At 46.1% G+C, this 24698-nt stretch overlaps 1 protein-coding gene across 10 annotated transcripts in view; it reads right to left on the reverse strand.

The window, feature by feature from the left end:
- Window positions 1-24698, reverse strand: part of LOC146179418 (phosphatase and actin regulator 2) — a 113924-nt gene that overhangs the window by 10334 nt on the left and 78892 nt on the right. For 4 of the 10 annotated variants that reach the window (XM_084579046.1, XM_084579048.1, XM_084579049.1 and 1 more), the window contains exons 2-8: window positions 20234-20443; window positions 16866-16964; window positions 10607-10906; window positions 7035-7277; window positions 5331-5790; window positions 1963-2171; window positions 108-264 (exon numbers count right to left, since the gene is read on the reverse strand). In XM_084579046.1, coding sequence (XP_084435172.1) covers window positions 108-264; window positions 1963-2171; window positions 5331-5790; window positions 7035-7277; window positions 10607-10906; window positions 16866-16964; window positions 20234-20443 — 1678 coding nt within the window. The remainder of the gene's footprint in view (window positions 1-107; window positions 265-1962; window positions 2172-5330; window positions 5791-7034; window positions 7278-10606; window positions 10907-16865; window positions 16965-20233; window positions 20444-24698) is intronic. The other 6 variants (XM_084579047.1, XM_084579051.1, XM_084579052.1 and 3 more) reach the window with 6 other exon arrangements.

Consider the following 24698-nt stretch of genomic DNA (forward strand, 5'->3'; position numbering starts at 1 on the left):
ACTTGTATAAGCTATTCCCTTTAGAACAATACTAAAAAGGATATTAACTGCCAGCACTAAAACTTGGGACAGAAAAAGATGGGGAGGAGAGTTGACAGTAAGCGCACCTTGTTAATTTGTTTCCGACCGCCTCCCGTGACTCCTGGCGTTCACGGTCAGACTGCATCTGCAGAATGTTCTTGTCAATGAGCTCCTGTCGGTCAGGCCGCTGAGCCAGCTTGAGGGCCAGCGAGTCCTTGCGTGCTATCTTGGCTGCCAGGCGACCTGCACAGCACACAAGCGTCAGCAATGGAAGCCTAACGACAGCCGGGTGTTTCCACACAAGCACACACAACGCAAGTGTTTGGCAAAAGGGGAGGCACCCTCAGTGGCCGCTCCAAACATGCGAGAGGTCTTCAGTGTCAAGAACTCGTGACAAGAACTAACCGTGAGAATGCTGCAAGTGCAAAAATGTAGCACATTCAAAGAATGTTGCAGTATGCCTGCGAGCTGTGGGATCCACACGTTCGTATTTGATTTCAGACTTATAGCTAGAACAAAGACGTGTGCTCCGACTTATTTTCCGTTTATCGAAAACGGGATTTTGTTTCACCACTTTACGACAAAGCAAATTTATCCTCCCTTCAGTAAAGGCGACAGCAGAAACGCTTAACCCCTTACTATTCCATTGTAAATACGTATTCCAGTCCCGATTGACAAGCAACAGTATAAAAAAAAAAAAAAGAGTCCACATTCCGAATAACGCGCAATAAGAATTGCAGGCACTTAGCAGAAAAAAAGATCTTCAAAAGACTGCATGAAGTAATCCTCCTTTGTCAAAACAACAAGAGATTCGAATAAACTGCTCAGCAATACTGTATGTGCAAAAAGACATGAGGAATTCTCCTCTGTTGTTTGAATTTCTGAATTAGCACTTATAGGTATGCTGTTTATGAATTATTATTTTTTTTTCCTTTGGTCAAGAACGTTCACGTGAAATTTTTTTAGTTCACTATTAAAGTGTGTACTTTTGATGTAGCCAACCCCCTCCTATCTGGCCCTAATAAGACTGATAGTATCGAAAGTAAACAAATTTGAAGCCTTGTGAAGGCCGATCTGCGCATCATGTCAAGGCTGGACATTAAGGACAAGTTTATCCGGATGAAACAAAGGCTTCATGTTTTTCTGCACTTCCTTGGAAAAATTTGTTTAAGTTATCTGCGGCTAACATTTCCAGGATGTCAACCACGCCAACTGCAAACCTCTGGTGGGAATTACGTTTGAACCGTTTGCAGCTGGACTTTTGTAACCCGTGCTGCTTCGAGGCTTGATTTTTGCCGAAAACGTTCGTGCCATAATTGGGCAAACAGAGTATTTGCAACCTTATCATACTGACCTCTCAATCTGACTGGACTAAGAACTGCTCTCTGGTACCATATTGACAAATAACTGCTTCAATAGCGGGAGCTTAGGCACATATGCACACTGGTTATCACGACAGCCAGCTGCTGCAACTTCATTTACGTAGACTTCAATGCCCGCAGAACACGCTCGTGCATCTTCCTTGACGTAAATCAGTAGCTAGCAAACCTTGTTGCATGTTTCCCGGAGCTGATTGACTATTATAATGTAGTGATTATATATTATGATGCTGTTATAATGCAACAGGATGAAAGATTTTTATTTCTCCTTTGCACAAAGCAGCTCAGCAATAAAGCTTCTACTGAAAAAATTCTACACCTGCCCTTGGTACTGAGATAGGCCAGATTTGGGCATTCTGAGAGGACTACATAAATGCAGAGACAGAGCTAATATGCACGAAAAAAAAAAGAGAGAGAGAGGCAGGCAGACTCGGAAGTGCAACAATGGCAGATCCAACTATGAATGGCTCCATATTCATAGCCTGTGCAATGGTCAACTGTTAGCCACAAGCTGCTGCACTCTCTCCCTATGAGCAATACTAAAATTCCCAGCCCAGGTCACCTTGCTCGTCGTCGCCGTAGTAGTCTCGCCAGTTGATGGGGCCATCCTCGTCCGAATCCGAGTGGCTGTCTCCTCCTCCCCCGGGGCTGGCGGTGGTAGGAGGTGGCGGCCACTGGTTCTCCTTGTTGCTGCCCTCGTGCAGTTGCAACCCGGGAGGCAGGGGACTCTGGGCCCCACTGGGGCTCAGGTGGATCCGCGTTGGCCGCAACCTGTAGACCGCGGAGAACAGGCTCAGCAAGCAAATCCCACAAGCTCCTCGGAATTAAATGAAGTAAAAGCAGGAGTTAACCCTTTCACTGTCACGAATGTACCGGTACGTTTTTGCGCTTTCCCTCCACAGTGTCACCGATGTACCGGTATGTTCTCTATCGTGCGTTCAAAACTTTGCGCCTGAGCGCGGATCTGGCGCACTTGGACAGGTGGTGCCATCTGTAATATTTTTCTGCTTTCGCTCTCTTGCTGCGTCCTTGCTGCGCCCTTGCTGCGCCCTTGCTTGCGGCTAGCAGCAGCAAAGGAGGTTGTTTTAGGCTCTTTCCACCTCCCTCCGTCATCTTGATTTCACAACATGCCATTACTCTCCGATGTGCAGCCACCGGATGTGTGCCCTCCGTGCGCACGGTTACTTTCGGATGGCTGTCCGCGTGAGACCTTCGACTGCGGACTGGAGCGATGGCTCTTTTCATTAAAAATACGAGCCGAACTCGGAATCGGACTCTCAAGTAGTATCGGGAAGTTTTGTCTTATATTCTCATTTATCTAATTTATAATCAGGCTGATGATGACGATGTTAATTAAAAATACCTACAGAACACTGAAATGTGCATATTCCGATGACTATGTAATTTGTATAGCAATCATGATTAAAAATAAATCGCTATGCTCATTCTCTGAAACCAAGCCGACACTGGGGGTGCGTCACAGCTGGAAACGTCTGACAGCGAAAGGGTTAATTGTGGGTACTGCAGCCATGTAATGACCTTCGGCCCACAAAAAAAGTTTTTGTGGCTAATAGGATGACGGCATGCACAACTGATACCTACGTAGCATGTCTTGCGCGCCATTTTTACACATCTCTGACGGACGGACATTCACGTGGTGCCAGAATCCCCTCTTCACATCAAAATCAGGGTGTCTAGCAAACCACCATTTTTCAAAATTCCCGACTTTTCTAGGTTTTTCCCGATTATTTGAGTTCAAATTCCCTGACAAGTGAAGAGGCTCAAAAATGCAGCTGCTGATAATAACGAGCATAGCCTAATAATGTACAGCGAACAGCTATTTATTAATCATGCCCTGCAATTTACAATAGTGAAATGGCTGGCAATGGCTGGCAATTGGCTCAGCAAAAAGCTGAGCCAATCCAATCCCCTACGGCTGCGAGCGCGCGCGCTTGGAAGCACAGCTCGCCGACCGCTTTCCCGCTGGCCACTGCCGGCACTGTTATTCCTGCTTTTTGACACGTACTGCTCTCATGCAGTGCTCCCGCATATTTTACTGAGTATCAATCTCATGTGCGCATTGGTTCTTCAATTGTGGGAGCTCAGCCATGCGTTGGCGCCAAAGTAACATACCGTATTTACTCGCACAATGCTTGCACATTTTTTGCGAAAAAAATGATGCTAAGTTGGGGGATGCGATAATTATTGTGGGAAAAATTTCGAGCAAATGTTTTGGAGCGCTAAAAGCAAATTTAAACAGGTGCGAATAGGGATTCTTAGGTCAGCTATTGTAAATATAACCATAACATTACTTTCAAGCAGAACTTACCCTTGTTATAAAAGTACAGGATCACCAAAAGCACAAATTGCTAAAGCACTTTATTTACCGCGCACAGCCTCATCATCACTCCCAGTGTTCCGTGGTATAATGCTCACAGGAGACCATACAGTTCTACTCTCGATCAGAGACTTGTTCCGAGTCCGTGTTGACACTGCAATCGCTGTCTCCAGTAGCGAACTACGCAGAACTCGTTGACGCCGAAGTGCCTGCTAGTAGCACGGTTGCTATGCTGTAGCCCTTACTCGAAAGCTTTCAGCTTAAAAGCAGCTGTATAACTTGCGTACCGCCCCACCGCGATGCGGCACCAAGAGCACGGTAGACGGTGGCACAAAGCAAGTAACACTGACGGAACGAAGGAACAATGACAAGACGCGGAGACACCTTGCAAAATGGAGACTATGAGCATCATGGAGGTAAAAAGAAAAAAAAAAAACACACACAAAAAAACGAGCATAACTGATGATGATGATATACCCGAGTATGTTATCGCCGCCTGGTAGCGCGTGCACACGAGGCCAGCTAGGTTTGGTAGCGCTCCAGAGATGGCGCTTGTTACTACTAGCAGACGACTCTCGCGGTGGTAATATTGGTGGTGCGATGATTATGCGAGGGGAAAAAAATTCCGATTTTTGACGCCCAATGTTGATGGTGCGAGCATTAAGCAAGTGCGAGCATTATGCGAGTAAATACGGTATTGCGCCTCAACAAAAAAGTTTGCATGAATAAAATACTTGCTGCATGGCAGCTTAAAATGAAAATGCGCTGCAGAATATACTGTGCCATTTTCCCTGATTAGGCAAAATTTTTTATGGTCTCCCGGACTTATTTCTGATTTTTCCCGGTGCATAAAGTTTACCTGACAATTCTCTGTTGCTCAATACCCTGAAAATTGTGAGGAAACAAAGCATGTACCTCGAATTGTATGCTGTGAAATAAAGGCATTTAAAGCTGGCCAGGCAAACAAGTCATGCGGAGTTTATGGATCCCGAAGATGTAGCCAATCGACAAGAAGTGAAAAGAAAACACGAGAGACAGAAAATAGTATGGTTGGTTGGTTTGGTTTATGGGGCTCAATGTCCTAAAGCGACTCAGACTATGAGATGCCATAGTGAAGGGCTCCGGAAACTTCTACCACCAGGGTTCTTGAACATGCATTGACGTCGCACGGCACACGGGCGCATATATATTCCAGTTCAAATGTAAAGGTATTTGCAGGTGCAGGGGCTTGCAATGAATGCCGAAAAGTTCCTAACATACCAAACATTTTAGAGCACTGGAAGTTTTAGTAGGTACGCAAGCACTTGCCTGTGTTTTTACTTAACCTATTAGGAAAAAACCCGCCTGATCAAAAAGGGCGAATCTCCATTGCTATAAGCACACTCGGAAACTGACAATCAGTTACGCTCCGTTACAGCTCAAAACAAGTTAGTATAAATGTTTATCCCAATACAGTATTCTCGAATTTCAAAGCTACGGTCAGTTCTGTTAGAAACATTTTTCTTGCAAATATTTTTTTACATGCCACCTAAGGGCATACCGACCTTGATCACAATTCCGCACCCCCTCGGTCTGACAGATCGATGGCTCACCTGGCCTGTGCGGCCGTCAGTTGCTGCTGTGTCGCGTGGGCCCCGTTGACCTGCTGCTTCTTGAGTGCGCTCTTGCGGGGAAGGGCAGAGCTGCGTGGCGGCTCCTTGGCGGGGATCTCCTCGACGAGCGCCGCTCCTACCGAGGGCACCATGAGCGATGCCGCCGTATTGCCGGCGGGACTGCTGTCGCCACCTCCGGTGGTTCGCACCGTCGGCTGCTGAGACGCCAGCTCGCAGATGTCGCCAGTGACGCCAGAGTCGTCCGAGTCGTCCCCTTCCTGAGACACCAACTGTCGCGGCGGCAGCGGCGTCTGCTGCCGCGGCGGTTGCTGCTGCTGCTGCTGCGCGGAGGGGGGCGACGAGAGCCCATCCTGCGGCGGCGACGCAGTGGCGGCCGCCGCCATCTGCTGCCGGTTGCGTTCCGCCATGGCGGCAAACCTCAGGTTCAGGCTCGACGCCACTGCACACATAGGCAGGGCAGAGGGGAAAACAGGAAAGAAGAAGGAAGCGTAAGGTCGAGGTTAGGAGAGCTGAAGAAATGCACCAAGTCTGATGTTGCTCAACCCAGGTGTTCATCACGAGTGAGCAAATTGCAGCACCATTCCTTCCTTCGTAAAACAGTCATGTTTAATTAAAGGTGAACAGCAAAGAACTGAACGCGCTCCAGCCGAATTTTCGCTTTCTTTTTTTCTTCTGTTTTAAAGATCCATCAAATCGCACTGTGCTGCTCTGACTTGCTTCAAAACTGCTTCAAAATGGAATACAGGCAGCATGCATAATTCCTATCAAACAGCAATGTTAGCACTTTCGAAGAAGAATATAATTGCCTTGGCACTGACACTCCACAACAAAGATTTTCTTGCTCCGATATCCATGCCAGATATTTCCTACTCGTGCTTCATTTGACATTGATGGTGCATGCACTTAAACTTAATGTAAAATGCTAATAAGTTTTCTGCTACCGCAAGAAACAAACAAACAAACCAAGAAAAAACTGACTGGTTCTGGGTGTTTTGAAATAGAAATTATTTAAGAAGTGGCAGATGCATTCGAAATTCCAATCCATTAAATAGCAACTTAAAATTTAGATAGAAAAAAACAAAAAACAAAAACCAGAAGAAGCATCGATGCCAGCTTAAGTGCTCGGTTGTAGCCTTTCACTTCTGACAAGCACACAGCAAAACATGCTTGCTGGCCTACGCATTACACCCAGTCAACGTACAATTCTTCACGATGCCCCCTCGTGTGTTAGAAAATTGCAAGGAAATGGCCCTGAAACTACAAATTTGCACTGTACAGAACTGACAGGCATGGTAAAATACCCAATACTTCAACAACTTATCAAGGAGAAGAGGCACAACTGTAGCGGCATGTGCAATGCTTCAGCTGTGGTCCCTTATAACTATGCCACAGCAGAATCCTACGACCACAGAGAGAGGCCCGTCAGAGTCCCTAGTTGTCTCACAGCCAGCGTGCCACACTCGTGCTAATATTAACATGCTTTCTGCTTTAAGTATTAGAAACTATTACACCAAGAACTGAAAAACTAGGCTGCCAACAGACAGCAACTGCTTGCCCCGCAGCATGGTTGCAGAGTTTCAATCAGAGGAGAAGGACCCCAGCAAAGAAAGGAGAAATGCAAAGCTTCAGCGAAAGGCAGCAGGGGGCCCTATCAAGCGGCTCGTGTCCGTGAGCTCGACTGACCTTCGGCAAATCGCAGCCCCAGGGTGGGCGATGGGTTGGAGAACATTGGTGGGGGTGGGATGGGTCCGATCTCGCTCACTGCTATAGGAGGCTCTGGCAGTGCCGAGAGGGTCAGGAGTTCCAGGGAGGGCGGCTCTCCCCCCGCGCCGCCGCCACTGTTGCCGCCACTCATGCCACCGCCGCCACCGTGGCCCATGGGGGACAGGTGCAGTGAGCTCATGTCCAGCAGGATAGGGGGTGCTGCTGTGCGCCACGGAGAGGTGGACAGGGTGTCGCACACCATGCGGGGGGTGGCGGAACATTCACACGCACACCCGCAAACACGGTGAGCAGCCAAGGTGTGGGTGGAGAAGGGCAGAAGAAAAAAAAGAAAAAGAGGCAGGCAGGGGACGAAGCACACCAATCAGTCAGCGAACCCAACTACTGTCTCATAGGCTAACAATACTCTGATGAGAACTCTTCAGCCATGCAGGAGGTAGAACCCTGGCTTAAGGATTATGTACAGTCTTGGTCAAAACTCCTGAAGCCAAAGGGTTTTAGTCTCGGCTGCAAAATGGAGCCATCAAACCATCATTAAAAGCCAAATGCCATTTAAAATGACAGGAAATGATTTCTTATCACAGCAAGAAACTGCCCCATAAGAAACTGTTTCATAGCATTTCACAGCCCTTTCGTATTTGTTGGCGCCATGACGGCTTCATTTTGAGGCCGAGACGATAATCCTTACGGCAGCAAGAACACGAACAAGAGGTTGGAACAGGCCCCCTGTGAGTTCACCTGTCAGCTATCAGGTGCAGTGACTGCTTTATGATCAAACTTGACTCAGAAATCTGAAGACTTGCAAATCTTCAGTAAACTGCAAATTGCCATCGCGGACCTTGGAAAACTCTGAACAAAGTCAGGCACAGTTTACCATTGCAATCTTCTCTCTCCTTACATAAACATAGCAGAAAGCAGGGACCACTATAACAATTTACCTAGTCTGCCTTTTGTTATGCTTTTTACTAAATTTATTATTTCAGGGAAATCCAAAATTTCCCTGTGTCCTTGAAATAAGTGGGATGCTTAAAAAATGCCTCCTCAGGAGCCCGTTACGCATGTCTTTCATTGGTTTCCCTGGTCTTAACACACCCATTTCATGTACAAACTACACTCTGAGAGAGTCTTTTCGGATACCTCTGTATTTCGGCTAAAATTAAGGCGTCAGAGAACTCACAGCATCTTAGCAATGCTGCTGACTGCAAACAGCATTGGCATGCCTCCACCAAGTACTGAACGATGAGCAGGTAGTACAGTTGCCCTGGTGTCTCCATAGCCAGCAGAATTTAGAGAGATTCTTTCCATCAAAAAAAGGTAAGCACACAAAGGAAATTTAGCCTAAAATTACTTTAAAAGGATGCATCGTCAAAAAAAAAAAAAAAAAAAATCTGGGAAGCAATTGTGGAGAAGCTAAACTAAGACTAGGTAGTTAAATAGAATCCCTACTGAAAGAGTACTGTGAGGCAATAACCTCCCACAATTTTCTCATACTATCTAACAAAAATTGCATACAAATCTCATATAATCTTACATATTGTCATAAATTATGCAAGATATTTTACAACAACCATGGCACTGTATAATATTGTATGAGATTTTGTGAGGTTATATACCTCACAGAACCTTTTTTTCAATTGAAGACCTGGAAATCCCCCCAACAATGCTCAACATAGAGATAATCTGTTCCATAAATGACAGCAATTGCAAGAAGTTGGCTAGTTCTGAGTAGATAAGGTCGCAGACACATCCTGGTGTTGTACAATGCAAGCAATTCGCAGAGCACATGGCGCATGCGCACACGCACACAAACACTTGCACTCGGCAGTGGCGTCAGGCGACGGCTGGGCATGGGTGCAACATACAAAACATACGAAAGCTTGCTTTCGCAAAAATGCAGGTATGCATGTCAGGAAAACACTGGGTAGCTTGCATGTGCGGGACTGCAAAAATGGCCGACTACCTTTGTGCAACAGTGATCCCATACCAGATCGTATAGGCCAGGCCGGGGTGCTTTCTAATTATTCTTAATAGGTCCTATCATGCTAGGACAAAACAAACCTAACTGCGCTGCACTGCTTGCAAGTGCCGGAAACCATCAAGAGCAGCATAAAAGCAGCAGCATACGCCGAACAGGTGCCGAGAACCACAAATGCTTTCGAGTGCAGCTCAGAAAGCAAGTGAACCTCACTAGTATCCACTCAAAAGAAAACGACAAAAGCGCTCAATTTCCTCCCTGGCACAGATGACAGATTGCATGCAGTCCAATTTTAAATCTTCTTGTTCTTCAAACATACAGAAGTGGAAACCTTAAGAGAGAGCATCAACATTTGGAATATGACAGGTCGCAGTAAAGCCACGTAGCACTGTTTTGAGATGACTGTCTTGAAACCACGGTAGACATAAACAGCTTCAATACACAACACACTAATTTGCATAGCCGCACAAATAGCCATGTCTGGCCATCTAGAATTGACGATTACATCATAACTGTGCAGCGGAGGCTGTTTGGATTTTGAGCTGCATGAACATCTCCTGTGCTCGGTCAACGACTCCCCAGTGAGAGTACAGGTGACGGTAGAGGCCTGTTATGTTAATTCTGGTCTACATTCAACACAAACGCCGAAAAATGACAGGTCCTACCCTGAGGTGGATTTATGATCAGAAAGTAACCAGTTGCTTCTTCTGACCAGACTAGACTTCCTAATGCAAAACTAGAGCAGTTAACTGCGCATGTTGTAGACTTGAAGCACAGGTATGGGAATAGCTTTTACAACTGTCGACAGTGGGTGAAAAATTGTATACAATCCTCTGCTGCTCAGTTCCAATTAATGCACATAACTGACTGTGGTGGATATTGATCCCTTCCCTTGTGAGCCCATCTCAAGTGGCAAGGCATACACAGTGATTGCAGCATGACAAGCTAGTATGTTACAAACACTTTTACCTAATCTTTCAGTCCCTTAAGCTATGCCATGGGTGGCACCAGACAACAGGTAGCATCACCACCGGATGAAATGACCTTTATGATCACAATATTCATGCGTAGATCAATGGCGACAAGAAACACCAAGTCCTCATGCATTGAAATTTTGGACTTGTAGGCCCAACATATTGCATTAAGGACAATTGCACAAATTCACAACACAGGGAGGCTCCAACCAAGCCTCAAAGCACGGAAATTTGACATTTACAGCAATCTTGACAAGAATTTCTACTACAGATTGTAAAGAACTCTAACGACGAGTACAAAAGTGACTAGTTGCATCATGAAGAAAAGCCCCGGTGTCTGTGAGAGTAAGCAGTCCTTACAGAAAAGATCGCTCAAATGAAAACTGTATGAGGGTGTCACCACTTTGGGGCTTGGCTGGAGTCGTCCAACATCTCCATACCCACACACTTTTCATGAAAGGCACTTGAAAAGCAGGTTAAAACGTCAAGGCGAATACAGTCAGCATGAGGCAATCATAAGCGTCATCACCGAGGCCACAGCTGGAGAGGTGGAGTGGTGAAGTTTGGGGCCTGGCGCCACCTACCTGTGGCGGGGGTTTCTGCCTCAGCTGCCGTGGATGCGGCTTCGTCCCCAGCGGAGGGGGACGATGCTATCACAGACGTGCTATCAGGTTCCGACTCTTCATGGGAGACAACCGCGCCATTGGCTTGGGGAGGAGAGGGCGAGGGGGGCGGTAGGGAGGATGGGGTTGCCGCCGTCACACTTTCCCCTGCGAGCGCCACCATGCCACCAGGTGATTCGACGGGGTGGACGAAGAGGGAGGGAGGAGAGAGATGGGGTGAGGTGGGCAGTCGCAGAAGGCAGCCGCAGCACTCGTCCCGTGCTAAGTCACGCAAAATTTGTGACGCAGTTTTCGCGTAAGGAAGGAGAGGAAGATGGGTGGCGAGGAAGGGCGGAGAGAGAGAGAGGGGTGGAAGAGCAACGTCATCAAAAGGTAGGCATAGGAGATTTGCAGAAAGAGGAGATAACCTCGTACATGGGCAAGCAATAATGGACTAGGATCTCGCAATGTGAGGCACTATGAATGGTAGTGATTTATGAAGCGACGAAATTCTGAATGTGGTGAACAGTCTGCAAAGTAAATAAAGAGAACAGAAAAAGGGTGAGTGCTTGGGAGGAAACAGAACACTAAAAAATGCATATTAAAGCGGTAATTTGGGCGAGTTGGAAAGCATTCGAAATCATATTTCCTAGCGCTTATTAACACACAAGGCAACGAAAGTTAGCGCCTGTTTTGTTCGTATGTACTCCTTCTGTCCCTTGTGTCTCTAAGTGCTAGGAAATAGGATTTCGACAAAATGCAACATAGTAAAAAATAAATATGCAGTTCATACAAGAAATGTGCTACTGCCATTATGAGGAAAAAAAAAAAAGCGAAGTGGGTGCAGTCAGTATGAAGTGAAGACATGATATGCAAACTTGCTAGAACCTTGTAAAACACAACCTTAACACCAGGGCAGAGAGGGGACAGAAGCTATATGCACAGGAATTTATAAGTTTGAAACAATGCCAAAGGCGAGGCAAAACAAAATTCTCAAATCTTCTTAAGAAAGGGTGAGCGAATCCTGCAATGCTGAGCGATAACAGTTGTTAAGTTGAACGCCAGAATACTGGACCCCTAATGAGAATGAATCTTAGCCCAGAGTAAGACAAACACTTGCAAATATACAAAACAAACAACAAAGTGAGATATGAGGAAGATGAAGCTATACAGAGGCTAATAAACATGAGGACCAGAGTCTTGCCCCCTTTTGTTCTATTTCACAAGTGAGGATAGGAGTCAAGACACTGGACTTCCATGGTGAGTTGACCACAGAGAGAGGAAACTCGCACAACTTTGTGCCCTCAACGCCAAGATCAGTCACTATGCTAAAGCGACTAGAGAACTGAAACTTAACTTTTTAATGGCTAGTAAGGTGGCTGCAAATACCCAGAAACATGGTAAGCATGATGAAGCACCACTCAAGAGGCCCCCGTTTGTTGGCAGCTGGCAAGGAGGCGACGATGCGCAAAATGAGAAGGGAGGCCTGCCAAGACAGATCCAGCAGCGGATAAGAACGGACACAAGACACGGCCAGAGAGCATGACAAGTGCTAATGCAGAGTGCCTTCCAGCAGACAGGAAAGTGAATAAAAACCACACCGGGAGAAATAAGTTACGCATACTGAACTCTTACACGAATAATAAAGCTATCTGACAGAAGGAATGTTGGAGGTGTCTAGGTACATACACGCAACTGCGGAGAAAGTTTTCACCATGTATTGAAGCATGACAAGCACTACAAGAATGCAGAATACGTTAACGGTTCTGTGAAGTGAGGACTAGTGCAAGCGCCAAGCATGCCGCACCACGGGAAGTGGAAGAGAAGAAGGGCCACAGAACCGTGCTAATCTATTCTTAGCGCTGCTGAGTGGTGTCAACACGAGAAGGAGGCATGAAAGAAACGAAGGGTGGACCATACAGGTGATCGGCCAATGGCACAAACAGAAAAAACGCAATGGGGGGAAAGGTAAAAGAGATGCCTACCCAGAATGTTCTTGAAAAGCTGTCCGCCACCCTTTTCCATACTGGCCGGGCGCGGGGGAGAGTGGAGGCGAAATCCTCAGCGACGTAACATGCTTTCGGTCATGTCGAAGTGTGATATCACGAACAACAAAAGTGTGCACCGAAACAGACAAGCCGTTGCGGCCGGCGACAGACAGCGAAGGCCGTTGAGAGGAGCGAGCTAGGTGAACAACACAAATCGCAAAAGGCACGCCGCAACAAATGGGTTCGGCGGCGGGGACAACTTCCAGCAGAAAACGCCGGCAGCGACAAGCCGGAGAGGAAACGTGCACACCACAACCCCTCGGGTGCAAGTGAGTGGAAAAAAGCAAGCGCACAACGCACCCCAGGCAGCAACCCTCCCTGTGAACACATCCACCGAAGGAGAGCGCTTCGGAATCCCAAGTGCGCCGGAAGCAGCCACAGCCATTCGTGAGCAGACAAGAGAGAGAGAGGATACGAGAGAGGACATGGGATGGAGTGGAGGAACGCACCCCCCAAAATAGCCCACTGAGTCAAGGTAAGCGGGGGCAGGGTAAGGAAGGAGGAGGAGGAGAAAGGGGAGCTCAATTGAGGACAGCAATGGGAGGGGGAACGAAGAGAGGAAGGGAGGTCGTTTGTTAGGGGGCCTGGCACGCATGCAACGGACAGCACCGAGGCAAGGCGGTGGAAAAGGTGAAGAAGAAAAAGACAATCTCAGGGTCGACAGTGGGATGAAAGGTGGAAAGTCCCGTTTAGCGGTTCAATGGGCAAGAGTTAAATCTGATGAAAATGCTACTGCTCCACTAATTATTAGTATGAGGCAAGAGAGGCTTGCTTGACTATGTAGTTTTCTACGAAACAGATTTTAGAGCAAACAGAAAAGAACAAGAAAAAACTGCGAAGGGCAGTTTTGCTCATTTCTACTGATCTATCGAGGTTTTTTCACTTTATCTTTGTACACGTTACGCGTTACACTTTGTACCATTTTCGTTTATATTCTCGGTAGTAATGTAAAAAAATACAGTTTCAAGCAAACTTTTGATGTTGTGACAGTGTTATACGTAGTTCATAATTTTGCTTTGAAAATATTCTGATATGCATTCCCGCAACATTAAATATTAGGCTCTCGCTGACATTTTTTTTTTCTTCTTCTGCAACTCCAATGCAAGTTACCCACAAACGATTATCGTACAAACTTCTCAGCCAAATAAATAAATAAATAAAAAACATCAGAAAGTTTAGTCAGAATCGAGAGAATGTTTTCCCCAGCCAGCTTCTTCGTCGGTCTGTATATGTAACAGAAGAAGACACTGATTTCCCCAACATGACACTGCTAATGATAAGACCTGTCAGACTGAGCCTGGACAACTGACCTTTAGGAGCACCCCTTGTTCAAGTGAAATTTCAATATAGGCCTCAAAGCAAGGAACTGCAGGAAACTGTAGCGCTGCGAAGTAAGCTTGAAGGTCCTAAATGAAAAACTGGCGACAATTTAGCAGACTCGACATGGCAAAACGTTTACAACGGCAACTACCACCTCATGTTGGACTACCCTTCTTGTTGTCTGTGTAATTTAAATATTCAGTGAAATGCCTTGCAACCAAAGCAACCATCTTAAGAACACTGCACTACTGTAGGATTTGCCCGAACTAAAGCTGCTTTTTCATAATCCATAACACACTTCTAAAAAATATCCAAAAGGAAGCCTATGCCATGAGAAAGATGAAAAAGAGGTGGGGGCTAAAGAGGAAGCATTCGTGAAAATCATGATTGCGCACATGCATTTCAATCAAAATCCTCAAGTATTTTTCATAGAATAATGATATTTTTGCGGCACCTGCTTTTAGTGGTTACAGTCACATTGAGGTGCACAGTTGAGCGATGGTTAGCTCGTTTTCCTTTAAATTTTTGTACTTTAAAGCAGCAAAGCATCTTTTTTTTTTTTTTAAAGCTGTGAAGAAATATAACAGTTTGGAAAATGCAAAACTGTACCACTTAAGAACATTTCCTCAGGCTGCCCAAGATTTCCAAGCGCTCGCTTAAAACATTCTAAGCAAATCATGAATCGCTTCAAATTCATTGCAGAAAAAAAAGAAAACACCAGTCACGCGAGCCTGCAAAACAAAAGACTGGGAAAATAACTGGCGAGGGGAGGGGAGGCGGAAAACCAGAAACCAGCCCCCTCTCCCCCACCCCACGTGCCCCGGTTATATTAAAAGCAGCGCGTGACTCTGTTGCCGTCACTGGCAGGTCAGGGTTCTGGCGTGTCACGCCCCGAAAGCTCCCGAATGAAGAAAGGGTGAAAAAGGGGTTCCCCTTCCTCTGAAAGCTGCAAAGGTGAGGCTGGCCAAGACTTGGCTTTGTCTGCATGCACAGGTGCGCCTTAACCGTCCCGTTTCTCTGTGGCTGCTGAGGCTTTATGCACCCAGAAATGTGGCTGAATAAGGCCTTATTTTGGACAAAAAAAAAATGAAATAATGAGTGCCGAGGAAAAAAAAAAAAAACAAACTCAAACCTGACTAATATAATGTAGCAAACTGAGCAAGTTGGCATTTTCAATACAGCTCTTTACGTTGAATCAACGAGTGCCGACCGGTGCCAGACATTTGATGAAGAGGCACATAGAAATCAACGAGCAAAAACGCGAATAGTACATTCTATTACATGGAATGAACGTACAAGAAATTTGTTTCAGCAGACAGCATGAATAATTAAATCGACAGGCTGACTTGGAGGAGGACCTTTTGTATAAAGTGTTACGCTTCTCAGTCTTGCCACAGAGAAGCAAGGAACAGAAATCAAGACGAAAAAGGGGTAAATGAATAAAGAGAAAGTTCAAGAGTGCAAAGCAAAGGAAGGAAACAAGGGGATATGTGGTTGAAGCACTTTGAAAGCCCCACTTCAGATGAGGCCCGACTAGAGGAACACAAAACCCAATGGTGTTTACGCATAACATAACAGCAACATACTTTTTTTTTTTTCTTTTCTGTTTTGTGAAACAAGTTTTTTTTTTCTTGGCTGAAAGACTGCATTTTCAAACAGACTGACCCAATTTCAAAATTCAGCTCTGTGTAGTTACAGCAAGGTGACAAATCTTTTCTATCCAAGTTCAATAACTTTTGAACAGTCCTTTTCAAAAGGGCATCATCTTAGTTAAATACAATAGCCACAAAACACAGTTCATACACAACAAGCCTTGAAGAGCACAAATAACATGATACCAGACTCATGGCGTTCACTACACTGAAAGCTGATCCATTTCAATAATAGTAAAAAGAAAACGAAATTAGCACTTTGTGGCCTCTTTCCATCATTACAGCATTTGCAGAAAGAAGAACAGAAGTGAAGTCTCGCGCTTAACTGAATAAGCACAAAGCCGCAAGTGGCGGCTAATGCCAAGACAAAGGAGCTTTCAGAGGCAGACCTCTCCCAACCACATTACAACCGCACAAAGCTCAACCCCACAAGCCAAACACAAGGCATACATCACCCTCTGAAAGCATCCACAGTTGTGGGTCATTGACAGCATACACCAGCATACACCAGCACATTGGAGGTACCACCTCAGTTTCCCACCACCAACTTTGATTGATATGTTTGCCACACAAACAAAATGCCACCTTAGAGCCTACCACAGGTCCACTTGAAGATACAAAAAAAAAAGTAACCAGTATGCAAAACAGACACCTGAGGTGGTTAGGCACATATCCTGCACCCATTCAACACCAAATAACCAGTGTGATAGTGCTCAAGGCATCATGCGTGAAACCATGCTGGCAAGCCATGCAGGGCACCTTAGACAACACGCACACAGACGCACATCCACCACCGGGTTAGCAAATCTTGTCATTTGTTACGGCCTGAGCAGTTTGTTTTATCTGACACGTCTCTCTGTGAATGCTATGCTTGAACATCCAAGCCGCTGAAACTAGACAAGCAACGATTCAAAACTTACTTTTGCAATGCGCACCTACACAGTAGGCTTCCTTGCTGTTTGTTGATGAAGCACTCAAAGTATTAAAAAAGGGGCAAGTTTATGTGAAACCAAGAGCAATTCATCTTATGTAAATAAAGCGTGTGCCCTATACCTTGGCAAAATAAAACAAGAAAAAAAAACTAATAAAATTGCTGACTGCAAAATGCTGTCTGAAACTGAAGCATTCAAGACGGTCTCAGGCACCAGTTCTCAGCAAGAGAAGTATAGTAAGCTACTATAGCAGGTTATGCAAGTTAGTTTAGTTAGTGTCCATCCTCACCTTTCTGCGTGGGGCTTCCCAGCTCACGTTCAGAGAGCAGGACACCCCGCTGAATGAGCTCCTCTTTTGTGGCTCGCATTGAAATCTTGCGCTCCAAGGCTGTTAAGGTTGGGTTGGGAGGCACAAGGGGAAAAAAAAAAAAAATGCGATGTAAGCATCACCTATGAACCATGAGTGTGTATTATATAATGTGCAAAAGAAAGCAGCAACAGAACGGCAGACTCGCATCGGTAAAACAGTCGTGCTCCGAAGCAGCAACTCCAAAGTTCTGGTTATGGCCCCTTAGGTGAAAAAATGTCCTGTGGAAAAACTTCCCTAGCCCTATATTTTATCTTATGAACAAAGTTGAAGGAACGCTTTGTATAAACAGGACTGCGTTCTGTTGAGAATTTTGACATTAATCGCAACACCTGTAACGGTGTAACGCTAATCTGCCTTACGTGCAAACACGTGACAAATGTTTACATCGCAAATGCATTTTCAAAGAGATGAACGGTAAACAAGGTATGAGGTGCCAAACACTGAACAAGGGCTGAGAGGAAGCCTGAGTGTGCTACTAGCCAATGCTTTGACGAGGGAGCTTTCCTTTCTCTGGGGCCAGGCAAAGACAAGTGCTTCAGCTAAAACGTTGGCTCACGGATCTCGGTTCATTTTGTCTTTTCTTCTACAAGGATCAAATCTCACTGCCCTTTCTGTATTTTTTTCTTATGAACAAAGTTGAAGGAACGCTTTGTATAAACAGGACTGCCTTCTGTTGAGAATTTTGACATTAATCGCAACACCTGTAACGGTGTAACGCTAATCTGCCTTACCTGCAAACACGTGACAAATATTTACATCGCAAATGCATTTTCAAAGAGAAGAACGGTAAACAAGGTATGAGGTGCCAAACACTGAACAAGGGCTGAGAGGAAGCCTGAGTGTGCTACTAGCCAATGCTTTGACGAGGGAGCTTTCCTTTCTCTGGGTCCAGGCAAAGACAAGTGCTTCAGCTAAAACGTTGGCTCACGGATCTCGGTTCATTTTGCTTTTTTCTTCTACAAGGATCAAATCTCACTGCCCTTTCTGTACCGAATATGACATGACCTTGTATGATTGGCTAACACAAGGAGTGGACACTGAGCATGCTGCTATGGCCACTAGAAATGCAGGGTGAGAGAGAAAAGCTCAAAGGCAGAGAAAAGAACCTTGATGATGACAGTGCGTAGGGAATCCAGTAAGAATGAAGCTCTTATCATCCGACAGCCATTGCCACTACCGCACACCCTGAAAAGGCCTGCTACGATTCTAGGCATTGAAGACCACTACAACTAATATAGTTGAACCTCAATACAATGAAGTCGCAATTACAAGGAAGAAACTTCGTTATATCGCAAACTTTGCTGCATCGAGATTTTTAGTCTTCCAGTGGTGCAAAATGATATCCCGCATCCACGAAACCTTCCTGTAGCACTTTATTTTGCCTGCATGCATTCGTAAGGCTAATACAGGCAATTTTAGACGGAATACGAGGCAGGACAAGTGGCGAGAGTAATACAATAAACTTTCGTTCGCTTGAAATCGCCGCTCAAAATGCTGTGTCACTCCAGGTTTTCTGTGGAGCCAACCAGCTTCCCACTGGCACTGTGCATTTAGATATAATCTTTGAAGCATTTTATGACCAAATTATGGATCTCGAAATCTTGCCTGACGGATGGATAAATGCCATCAATAAAAATTATTCCTAGCTTTGCATGTTGATGCAGCAACAGCTACAGCTTTCACCAAATACAAAACGGGGTGGTGCTGTGCGAGTCCACTATAATGGCGCCAAGCAACCCTATGACCCGTCACATATTCTCGCGGGCTGATGGGAATGAGATGTGCAAGCAGCAGTTCGCTGCACAACAGTGCAGCTGGCTTGCTTCGTCTAGCTTTGTGGACCGCACACCGGACATGATTTAATGGCCGTCGACTGTGTCTGCACTTCACAAGGCCGATAGTGTAGCGATGTGGTGGGCGTGATGGCTTAGTTTTGTTTGTGATGCTTAACGTCTTAAACTAACGAACGCTATGAAGGATGCCGTAGTGGAGGAATCCAGAAATTTCGACTAATGGGGTTCCTCACTACAGTTTTGCAGCACATGGATACCTTGTGTTTCTTTCAATAAAAAGTATCCTAAGTGGCTGGAATCGAATTCGCGCCCTCGGGATCAAAAGCCTGGAGCTCACTGGCTACCATGTTGGGGAAAGATGGGCTAATCTCAAGCACATAAGTTACAGCGCCACGATTACAAGAGAATGATATGACTGTTTAAATGCGTCTTTGCGTGCCAGCAAACAAAAAAAAAAGCTCTCTAGACAGCGCTGCTCTATTCAGAACATTACAGCGTCAAAACAACACATGCGCTATTTGAACGTCCAAGCCCACACATTCTGGACTTCGCGGAAAGGGAAATTTTTCTTTTGTTTCTGGGTGGGTGCTAGAGTTTTCCAAACACTATGCTCGCCAAAGCTGTGTTGTATCAAAACTCCCGTGCAAAACTACTTCGTTAAATTAACTGAAAAATATGTGCATTTCTATGGAAGCAAGAAACAACAAACAAAAGACAAACAAAAAAGTTTGGCACACCGGGAACTTCGTTGTATTGAGGTTCAATTGCATACAGATTGCGATACCATTTCAAGCTCTGCTATGGTTAGCCCACAAAATGCCTTTGGATTTTGTGCACTACTGGCAATGGATGTATGCAAACACGACGACACAAATGCAAAGGCACTAGAACAGTGCCTGCTGGAGCAGCAGTCACAAATGCCCCCATTTTTACAAATTTCGGAGAAATAAAAAACTGGCAGTAATAACTGAGCGCGCCGCACCCCCACACACTCAAATCCATCTTATTCCTTCAACTAAAATCACCTCATATTTGCTGTTTGCATTTCAATCACCCTGTTCACATTTCGTGCTAAGACATGACATCGGACGCCAGTGGTATGAAAAGTGGTTGATAAATGGAACAGCAGATTCATTACAGGGCACACATTGCACTAACAATGACGACTACAAACATATTGCCACATGTAGTGCACAATTTCTTTTGCAGACGTACCTTTTTTGCAACAGGATCAGCATAGCGACCTCATATGGATAGTTTTAAGCAGGCGAAACTACACAATGATACACTCTGAAACCAAGCTGATGCACACTTATGAGCGACGATGAGAAGGGTGAGAGAGTGAGGGAGAGGGTCTTTTGCACAATGCTTTGCTGGGAGGTCTACCATGGTTTCTCCGCAGCAAAATTTTTGAATTTCTTGAAATTTCGTAAAGAACTTTGAATTTGAACAAGAGGTGCAGCATCATCAAAAGCATGAGGAATGATTACTCACTGCGTGAGGTTTGCTCGAACTTGTCACTCTTCTTTTTCCGCTTCCACTTCCAGGGCTTGAAGAGGCGGCTCAGGGTTGCCAGCCGGCTGGCATGTTTGCTTACTTCCACGGCGCCACTCGAGCCGCCACCCCCTCCGCCACTGGCGTGTGGCAGCCTCGAATTGGAGCCCAGTGAGCCCGTCCTCATGTTACTGTTCCCGCACTTGGGACCTGCACACAAAAAGAAGCATTTCTTAGCCAAACCCAAGCACACACAAGTGCTACTCTTCCACAACATTTGTGTCTCAGTTTCTAACAACCAGGCCACAGTGGGCTTATGAAGAAGCTCGACACAGCCAAGGCAAACCATTTCCACCTATACATCTGGCATCGTGGACTAAACAGGGAGACGTCAATGGCAAACGTGATGGAATACCAACATTTGCTCTCCTGTGCACGAGGTGTTTGGAGCCATCGAATCTTCAATGATATGCGTTCCATGTAAAATCGTGGAAAATGATGCAGAAGCTCAACTTAACTTTTCATATGTACAGCTAAACAGGCGGTTGCTGCCAGAAAAAAAAAAGGGGAGGGGGAGCTCAGCTCACACAGTTACGCATCTTTCCTCTATCCCCTCTAGCTTCCAAGAGGCGTCTACAATGAATGCGAACTGCCTACCTAGTGGCCGCGCCAGTGCAAGATGCATGGGAATTTTGCACAACATAGAGCTATTTGCACGTGGAATGAAAACAATGCGATGCGAGAGTGAAATAATAAAACACGAAGCAAGTTGAGCGTACAGCATACGGTCAGAGATGACAGCTGTTCATCTGCACACAGGCTACTGACCTCGAAACAAGTCAGGGCAAAAACACGCAGCGGCGCACACGCTAGGGGAAAGAATCTATGTCCATTTCAAATGGAGCCGAGGGTCAGGCAGGCCAGCTACAGTGAAATCATCGATTCTGCAACGTCACAACTGCTTCCAGTGCTTTTAGTTAAACCGCCACCCAGCGACAGGGGGTCAGGATAGAGGGGGGGGGGGGGGGGGGGGGGGGGGAGCAGGTTTGAAACCCATTGCCTCCCACACAAGGTCGTTAAACCCACCGCCTTTCGCGTTGGCATCTTGTCAAATGGTGAATGTGCCACCCCGCTGAGAAGACGCAAAGCAGGAATGTCCGAGGAGGACGGATAAAGTGTGGGAGAGATAGAGTCACGCACGCACAGGAGAGTGAGCGCGAAGCGAAAACAAATCGCGTCGGGGGCTAGCCAGCGTAGAGCGGCCGCGCGACTGACGGCCGGCAGGTCGCCTTCACGATGTTTGTTGTGATAAAGACCAGCTCTGCCACCATCGCGCACGAGAGCGTCTGACGGCGAAATAGCGCGCGCGCGCGCGCGGGTAGTGAGTAAACTTGTTGCTCGTCGACACTGAGCATGGCTAAAACCGTAGTTAAAACTATGCGCCAACGTGACAGCCGGCGATGACGTCAGGGAATGAAGAGGGTCGGTTGACGGGGTTGAAGTCCCCGAATAAAACACTTTAGTAGAAGCACAGTATTATACACAAGTATTCTCGAAACGTTCGACCCATAGTGTTCCGAGAACCGAACGTCGCTTGCGGGCTTCTCATAACAGCATGTTTTAGTTTTCGTTTTTCCAACTAACGCCGATTTTCGTAATCGTCTCCTATTTTGCCGTACTGCTGCGGCACGGAAGAAAAATGCCGCTACACGCCATGGAGCGAACTAGAAACAAAACTGACAAAATCATCTTCCCCCCATCGAGTCGAGTGAGTGCGTCCGGTTTTCGCCGCCGCATCAGAATTGGGTGACGCCATGGGAGGCGCTCGCTCGAGGGCGTTCCCGGGACGGCTGGAATTTGCGCACGAGAAATGTGACGATGCGTGAAACCCGATCACGACGAGAAACAAAGGTAGGCAATTCAGCGAAGCGACGACGTCGACGATCGCTTCGCGACCTTCAAGAGGCGGGTGAACTCCGCGAAACATGCGCTCGGCACAGCCTCTCACCTCGCTCTAGGAGGCACCAACCTCTCCGTATCGACGTCACCCTCACCTCTACGCGGAAAAAGAAAGAGGTGTAAAGGGTGATCAAAGAGATGGGCTGACGCATAACTGAGTCACTAGACTGGGATAAAAGAACTTTGGTTGGGTAGTTTGGTTTGCGGGGTTTAACGTCCCAAAGTAACTCAGGCTATGAGAGACGCCGTAGTGGAGGACTCCGGAAATTTCGACCCCCTGGGGTTCTTTAATGTGCACTGGGATAAAAGAACTTTGGAGTATTTAAGCGAATAATTAGCGAAATGTTAGCAACATGGAATTAAACGGGTTTCACAAAAGGGTTTCAAACTGGTTTGGTTAGTGATTTATTTACATGGTTAAAAATGGTTGTGCTTTTGAAAAACTGAGAACACAGGACAGGAAAGAAACGAAACACAGGTTCTGGATTCCAAGTTTTTGAAGAGCGCAACGATGTATTACCAAATAAAAGACGCATCAGTAATGCGCAACGGAGGTGTTCTAGGGACAGTTATTTGCACCATGCTTGCATAATTCGAATTCGTTCGCTTCCCCGGATGGGGCTGGGATAGGTAGGTCACCGCCGCTTGCGGCGGGGGCTGGCCTGCCACCGAATTTTTATCTGTTGTAGGCCGTCATTGCACCCGCCACCGCTTTGGTGGTGGAGGACGACGGCCGTTGTTGGGACACGCGTCTTTCTCTCCTCTCCTTTTTTCTTGTCTATTTTCTCTCCTGTCTGCACGAGGCAGCGGAGGTGGCTCAGCTACAGAGCCAGTAGCAGGCCCGTGCATTTTCTTTTCTTTCTACAGCCACAACAACAATTCGCTTTTTTTTTTTTTCGTTTCACTCACTCATTCAAGCCATTCATCGCTCTATGCAGCTTTTCACTGTTTTGTTTTTGTCGAATTCCTTTCGATGCCATCCCCTCGTTGGCCCAGACGAATGTGCGCAACAGTGACCAGTGCGTTTTTAGTTTTCTGTATTCCAAACCTTTGCACTGTTTATCGCGCGTGAAGCGCGTCTCATTCGATTCTGCTGGGCTGGCACTATCCTTCTGTGAATTAATCCAACAGTCACTAGTAGTCCACACTTGTTCTCTATGCGTATCAACTTTTACTTGCTCCGAAACCTCTCTAGATTACTTAAACAATATTTGATATGCGTCAAACATGGACGACCCCGCCAAGTTGGTCAGATGGTTTGTGCTTAAGAACAGAAAGCCGAGTGCAAAAGACGTGAACCGGGCGAAACGACACATGAACCGCTATGAGTCAGTTGTCCCGACAACGTGCATTTCTTTTGTCTCGCGTCGCGCACTGCTGACAAAAAAAAAAAAAAAAAAAAAAAAAAAATAAATAAAAAAAAAAATAAAATAAAATAATAACGTTGGTTTTGGCGTCACACAGGGAAGCTTTTTTTTTTTTTTTTTTAAGGCGAAAGCCTTTTTTGCTCCATCGTTGTCAGCAAAAGTGTCACGCTTTTGCGGCGGCTCTGGTTGGTCGAGACGGAATGACGTCATGGAGGTCTCAACCAATCACAGAGCACTACCACATTAGCGAATGCGTGCCTTATATGGCTGTATGCCAATCTATGATTAATTGTAACTAATAACGAATTAATTACTAATTAGATATCGGCAATTACTGACTAAGTAATAACTACTAAATAATTAACTAATTTCTACTTAATGCTTACTAATTAGTGTCATTTACGTAAATAATTAATCAATGTCGCGCACCTGGTAAAATCAACCACACAACAGTAGACGTAGAACAACTGCGAAGATACAAGGAGCGCGATCTCGCCGCTGCCAGGCAGAATTCACTGAATAAATGAACTCGCAGAATGTGGAAGAGCAGTCGCTCTCTTTACTCGTAGCAGCATTCATCGCTACATGCGCAACAGTCGCGTTGCAGAATGCAGCCCTTTCATCACTTTAGTCGCCAAAGTGTCCTCGAATTTTTTTTTTTTTTTTTTTCACCAAACAACTATATATCAGCTCGCGTCAGCCTGTGGGCAGGCCCAACCGCGGCCTCTAGACACCACCGCTTATAAAAGTTAGAGGCAAGGTACCCCACTAGACAGGCAATCACATGAAAACTTCGAGCGAACACGTCGTTCGCATGATGAACGGGAGTGCCTTCCTCAGGCGACTGCTCGTGAAGCCGAAGAATATGCAAACAAGGCATTCCAAAGAAAATTAAAATTAAAAAAAGGCGCGAAAAGTAGAAAGGAAGGCAGGAACGCGCGGGAGAGACCCGTCTGGTTGACACTGGAGAAGGAGAAAAACAAAAGCCAGACAACAATTACGACGCTGGCTCCAGCCGCTCAGAACACTGCAGCAGACGGGGCAAGTGCGTCATCTGTTGCGCCAAAGACAAACGCCGGAGCGGAAACGGAGGTGGCTCTGGAAGAGGAGGAGGAGTAGGGGGATGCCGCAGTGACGCA

This window comes from Amblyomma maculatum, chromosome 9 (genome assembly GCF_055883805.1).
Source record: "Amblyomma maculatum isolate TAMU_Amacu chromosome 9, ASM5588380v1, whole genome shotgun sequence".
Classification (NCBI taxonomy): domain Eukaryota; kingdom Metazoa; phylum Arthropoda; class Arachnida; order Ixodida; family Ixodidae; genus Amblyomma; species Amblyomma maculatum.